Source organism: Apis dorsata, unplaced genomic scaffold (assembly GCF_000469605.1).
Source record: "Apis dorsata unplaced genomic scaffold, Apis dorsata 1.3 scaffold_52, whole genome shotgun sequence".
In the NCBI taxonomy this organism is placed as follows: domain Eukaryota; kingdom Metazoa; phylum Arthropoda; class Insecta; order Hymenoptera; family Apidae; genus Apis; species Apis dorsata.
In genome coordinates, this window is record NW_006263353.1 from 1,208,807 (window position 1) to 1,215,134 (window position 6,328).

The window sequence follows — 6,328 nt, forward strand, 5'->3', positions numbered from 1 at the left end:
CTTATTATATAGTGTATTTTTAATGATGATATAATTATTAATAATAAGAATTATGTATTATGTAATCACGGTTGGTGCATCACGACCAGTAAATTCACGTAAATTACTTATTTTTAATGCAATAGTAACTAATGGTTTAAGAATTTCTTGAGCATCTTTGTTTAAAGAATTTGGATCATCTTCATAGCTATCAACATATACACGAATAGTAGCTCCAGAACTTCCTGTACCAGATAAACGGTAAATTATACGAGAACCATCTTGAAATAAAATTCTTAGTCCCTGTTATAAAATTACATAATAATCTATACTATCTCAATATGTTGTATATATTATATATTATATAATGTAAAATGTATAGAATTATAATACAATACCTGTTTGCTAGCTTGACTTCCATCAACAGGATCTACATAAGAATAATTGTCACTTAATTTTACAATATATACTTTATTTTCAGATATTAATTTTGAATTTATAAATTCAGGTTTTTGTATTTCTGATTCAATATGTTGCATCATTCTATTTGCTGCTTCAGAATCACAATTTTCATAATCGTATCTAGTATATATATTATATAAAGTTACAACATAATGTATTAAAATAAAAATAACATAATAATAATAATTAATTATATAACATAATAAATACCTTGTAAAAAAGTTCCTTCCATATGTTTGCCAATGATTTAATAATATATCTTCTACAGATTTTCCAAGATTTGCAATTATACTTAGCCATGCAAGACAAGCCCATATTCCGTCTTTTTCGCGAATATGATCTGAACCAGTGCCAAAACTTTCCTCTCCACAAAGTGATAGAAGACCAGCATCCATTAAGTTTCCTAATAGTAAAATATTAATGAAAAATATTATATTTAAAATGTTATTATAAAAAAATATACTATGTAATTCAAAAATAAGCAAACATTAATATATACCAAAATATTTCCAGCCTGTGGGTACTTCATAAAATTTAATACCATTTTTAGCTGCAACTCTATCTACAGCAGCACCTGTTGGCATAGATCTAGCATATCCTTTAATACCAGTCTTTTTAAAATATGGTATTGCATTTAAATTGGCAGCTAATACAGCTAATGAATCAGAAGGTGTAACAAAAAAAGCTTTTTTACCTAATATCTACAATAATATTAAATAATATAAATTTACTTTTATTTATTCATTTTTCATATGAATTAAAAAATTTTATTTACCATATTTCTATCTCCATCTCCATCAAAAGCAGCACCAAAATCATATGGATTATTTTTCATAGTATTTACTAAATCTATAGCATATGTCAAATTTGGATCAGGATGAAGTCCACCAAAATCTTCTAATGGAATTATATTAATAATGCTTGAATTGTCAACACCTAATTCATTACTAAATATTCGTTTTACATATGGGCCAGTAACTGAAAAAGAATTGTAAATATAATATCGAATATATTAAATTTATATTAATTTAAGTTTTGCATACCTCCATTCATTGCATTAATAAGAACTTTAAAAGGAGGACGATCATTACTTCCTTGTAATAATGTTTTAATACTAGAAAAATCAAAAATATTTTTCATATGTTCTAAATAATCATTAACAGAATCTATTATATCTACTATAAATGAATTTCCATCCACTTGTATTATAGTACTTTGAATTTTGCTTATATCTATGGATATATCAGATATAGTTTTATAATTCTTGAGCACTTTAGTAATGTCATAGATTTTATTTGTGACATAATCTGGAGCAGGACCACCATTTTCACAGTTAAATTTAATACCAAAATCAGCATCTGGTCCACCAGGATTATGAGATGCTGTAAGGACAATTCCTCCTAAAGTTTTATATTTTCTTATTATAGTAGATACCGCTGGAGTTGAAAGTATACCATTTTGACCAATTATTAACCTTTTTACCTAAAACGTTTCATTAAAATTTGATTTAATTTTTTTTTTTTTGATTGTTATTAATGTAAATATAATGTTGTTATTAATGTATTTTTGGAATTATAAAAATTATTTAGATTAAATTAAATAGTACACATTCATCAAGAAAATTAAAAGATAATAATTATTTAATAAAGTAAAATATAAATATATTTTTGATTTAGATTTAAATTTAAATAAGTTTAAATAAATCCTTTATATTTAAATAATACACTTACTCCATTAGCTGCAGCAATTTTGATAATTTTTTCTACTGCTTCTTTCACATAATATCTCCCATCACCACCCACAACTAATGTACTACCAAATAATTTGTCTCCAAGAGCTTGTAATATTGCTTGAATGAAATTTTCTGTATAATGTTCTTGCATGAAAACCTGTACGGCTTTTCGTAATCCAGACGTACCCGGCTTTTGTCCATCGTATATTCGGGTTTCTATAATTATGCTCGTTACAGTATTTGACATTTTTCAAATATTATATTTAATAATATAATAAAATAAATAATAATTAAAACAAAAAATAACTTGTTTTTATGTTAAATCAAATAACAATAAAAACTTAGATTTCAGAATTTAATAACACGTCCTCGATGCCTGCTAGCAGACTGAACTTTGTCTACCAATGACATACAAGGGCACGAGTCACCATCTTGAAATATTGCGCCCGCGCTTTACTTATTGACTAATAATATCGGCTTTATGAAAATGGATCTTTTAAATGTAGTACATAAATATTCTTATAGTAAAACATTGATAATAAAATATAAACATTTGATAAAAAATATCAATAATCACAAGTTAATAATGACGTCTTATTGATTTTAGTAGTGGCTTCCGTTTAATGTGAATCACGTAAGGTAAATGAATAAAAATGCTAAATTAAACTTGTCTTATCATTCCTATGTCTTAAACAAATAAGTTTAACATACAAATTTTATTCTGTTCTCATTTACAAGAAGTAGAGTTTATTTAATATTTATTTTCTAAACTAATGCTTTTCAATATAATTTTAAATTATACTGATATTTCAGAAATTCACATTTTCATAACATAAAAATTGAAAGTTTATATAATATCGCAAAAAAAATTTATCATTTTTTTGAATGAAAAAATATGTTATATCATAAATTCTTTATATCTTGTTATTCTACAAATATTTCGATATTTTTTTCTTAAAAATATTTGAAAATGTAGAGGAAAATGTTTAAGTATATAAATATATGAATGCGTAGACGATTATTGTGACGATTAATATTACTGAAGAAAAATGAGGAGTAGGGAGTTTGTTATGTCAAGGATATCCGATATAAGAACGCGGATTTATAAAACAGATGCTTAGTTGTTTAAAACAACAGTTTTCTCGAAGTTTCATTCATACATGTTATGTGTGCTATGAGTGAAAGGTGCTATAAATTACATTTTATTATTGATGTAGCAATCTTATTAAATATTAAAAATATAAAAAATCTTAAATTATAAAAAAGATTTTTTAAATTATAAATAGATTTACGATTTTCAGTCATTCTTTTTATTATGTTTATATAAATTTTCAGAATATTATAGAAATAATAATTCATATAATCACAATTTCATTTAATTTTAAATTTAGAATTTATTGCAAAAATACAACTTCATTAAATTTTGTAAAGTTTTAGTGAAATAAACTATTAGATATATTAACACATTGTATATTATAAAAGGTATGTAACTTTTATATTATATTTTATATATTAAATATTATTATATTAAATATTATATATTATTTTATATTTTATATATTAATTATTATATTTTATATTATTATTATATTTTAATTAAATATTTAAAAATATAAATATAAATATATTTAAATGTGTTTAATAATACATTATATATATTTTAATAGTTCTATTATATGATATGCATGTATATGCATAAATTAAATATAAAATGTATAAATATCAGAATGCTTGGAAATCTTGCATACATCATGATAATGGATCTGAAAGTGCACCTTTAATCTCTTCAGGATCTCATATTAGTGTAGAACCTGTTATATTTCAAGATTCTGAGACTAGTAATTTAGAATATATTCCAACAAATAATTATTTCAAGTATCAACTTTTTTACTATTCATTAATTAACAATATTTCTATCTATTATAAGAAATTTGAAATATTATTGTTTTTTTTATGTCATTATTAATATTATTGTGAATAGTAATTACTTATTATATGTTTCTTATAGATATGGTAGTCTCGAAACCTGTAATTTACATTCTAATATTACCATAATACCAAAAAGATCCCTTACTGAAAATCATACTTTAGTTACATCTTTAACATTAAATACTTGTTCTTCATTAAATGTAATCCAAGATAGATGTTATGAAATCCATAATACTGATCTGGTAAGAATATCACAAACAATATAAAATTATAATCTTGCATATTAAAGTTAAATATTATATATATATATATATACAGAAATAATATTAACTGATTATCATTATTTAAATTTAATTATAATCATTAAGTAAAACTTAATGTTTTTTTATACTTTATATTTTTTATATTTGTATAATTTTTATTTATATATATTATATATATTTTTTTCTTATTTATATATTATTATATATTATATATTATTTTTTCTTTATATATTATATAATCTTTACATTATGAATATTAAAAAATGCAAACTAAGTTTTATTTACAAAAAGTTTATTATAAATAAATTTTTATCTTAGTTTTATTAACAGGAAATTGTGGAAGATACATGTAAGGATATTAAATCAAAACAAAGTTCTTTAGTTACAATGTAAGTAACTATAATTCTTAATATATATATAATATATACTTAATATTTAATATCTAAATAAGATTATTATGTTGTATAATAAATATATTATATTATATAGAAATGCTTTTAGAATTCCATATGATTATTGATAAGCAAAAGGAAGTTTTGATTATTGTATTTATTCCTGTATTGATAAATACAATATTAAATTTAATATCAATAGTACAATATAGTATTAATTATAAATTATTGTCAACTATCATGTTATCATCAAGAAAAGGTTCTGGGTCAATTCTCTTAATACAGCATTCAGAAATCTAATCATATTCATAAATTTTTTGTTATCTCTTGGTAGTCATATATTTTTAATAGGTCGATGATGAGAGAAAAATGAAATCTTGCATCAGAAATATCTATATACATTTTGAATATGTCAGATTATAACTTGTTTTCTTTCATTTATATTATATCATTTTCCTCATTTTTTAATTCTTATCTTAATCTCTTATTAATATATGTATAAAAAAAAATTGTATATTTGCAATAATAAAATTTGTTATTTTTAATTTGAAGAATAGATAATCTTGAATATTTGTTTAAATGTATTAATTTTTTTAATTTGTTTAAATGTATTAATTTTATGTTTGATGTTTTTTTATTTTTAAAATTTTTAATAATATATTTTTAATAAAATTTTTAATTTTAAATTTTTTTATAGATTTTAAAATCAAAAGAATATATAACTAACATAATATATTCAAACTTAAATATTATTATAAAAGATTCATAAATATTCATTAATATATATTATAAATATTTTATTATAAATATTATATCATTTTAAATAAACTTACCTATTTAAATTAAATTTCTATTATCAAATTTCACCAAAATTAAATCTCAAAACATATTAAATCCATAATATTAAATTTCACTATTAATCATACAATATTTCAATTATCGTTTAAAAAATTGAATATACTATTATTCGTTTTCACATCTTAAAAAGCACATATTTAAAGCATAAATAATATGAAACAAAGAAATTTTAAATTATACATAATTAGTGTAAAAATTGTTTCTTTTCATTTTAAAGAAAAAAAAATACAAAAGATTCACAGATACATGTTTTTAAAAAATGAAAATGAATGTAAGTATCAAACGAACATAATTATATCGTTTATATTTCGACAACCATCGGGTGGTTGTGATGACTGTATGGTATATTCACATTAGAAGGGGTTAGCGCTCTGTCGGTTGCCTGGGTAACAGACATCCGAAAGGTCAATGTCCGTTATTGGTACCTAACAAGGAAATCGCACAAGATATTATAATTGAATATTGATGAATATTAATTTCAACAAATTTATAGACTACATAAGAATAATAAAAGAAGAATAAAAAAATATATAATTTATATGTAATACTAGCATGTTAAATATTTAGATTATCATTTTATTTATTTATAATTTAATAGATTTTTTATTTAACATTATAATTACAATCAGAATGAAATTTTATTACATGTGTATTTCTTAAGATTCTTTAATATTTAAAAATATATATATATATATATATATATACTTATAAAT

The 6,328-nt window shown here is 21.1% G+C and overlaps 2 protein-coding genes across 7 annotated transcripts in view; one reads left to right on the forward strand and one right to left on the reverse strand.

The window, feature by feature from the left end:
- On the reverse strand, positions 1 to 5,656 carry LOC102674719 (phosphoglucomutase). Of its 5 annotated transcripts, none has more exons than XM_006609139.2 (7): positions 5,591 to 5,656; positions 2,172 to 2,389; positions 1,485 to 1,923; positions 1,217 to 1,419; positions 941 to 1,142; positions 378 to 844; positions 1 to 282 (listed from the first exon to the last, which is right to left on the reverse strand). In XM_006609139.2, the coding sequence occupies exons 2-7, from the start codon at positions 2,322 to 2,324 to the stop codon at positions 58 to 60; spliced, it is 1,689 nt and encodes a 562-aa protein (XP_006609202.1). In that variant the 5' UTR covers positions 2,325 to 2,389; positions 5,591 to 5,656; the 3' UTR covers positions 1 to 57. The 5 variants fall into 5 exon arrangements, with proteins under 5 accessions (XP_006609202.1, XP_006609201.1, XP_006609200.1 ...); XM_006609138.2 differs by lacking the exon at positions 5,591 to 5,656 and having other exon boundaries at positions 378 to 561; positions 652 to 844; positions 2,172 to 2,677; XM_031515050.1 differs by lacking the exon at positions 5,591 to 5,656 and having other exon boundaries at positions 142 to 305; positions 378 to 561; positions 652 to 844; positions 2,172 to 2,681.
- LOC102678744 (sodium-coupled neutral amino acid transporter 9 homolog) overlaps positions 3,136 to 6,328 on the forward strand; it is a 5,946-nt gene continuing 2,753 nt past the window's right edge. The window contains exons 1-5 of one of the 2 annotated variants that reach the window (XM_031515051.1): positions 3,137 to 3,358; positions 3,611 to 3,655; positions 3,841 to 4,048; positions 4,182 to 4,344; positions 4,696 to 4,754. In XM_031515051.1, coding sequence (XP_031370911.1) covers positions 3,885 to 4,048; positions 4,182 to 4,344; positions 4,696 to 4,754 — 386 coding nt within the window. In that variant the 5' untranslated portion in view covers positions 3,137 to 3,358; positions 3,611 to 3,655; positions 3,841 to 3,884. Of the gene's footprint in view, positions 3,359 to 3,610; positions 3,656 to 3,840; positions 4,049 to 4,181; positions 4,345 to 4,695; positions 4,755 to 6,328 lie in introns of both variants that reach the window. The other variant, XM_031515053.1, reaches the window with a different exon arrangement.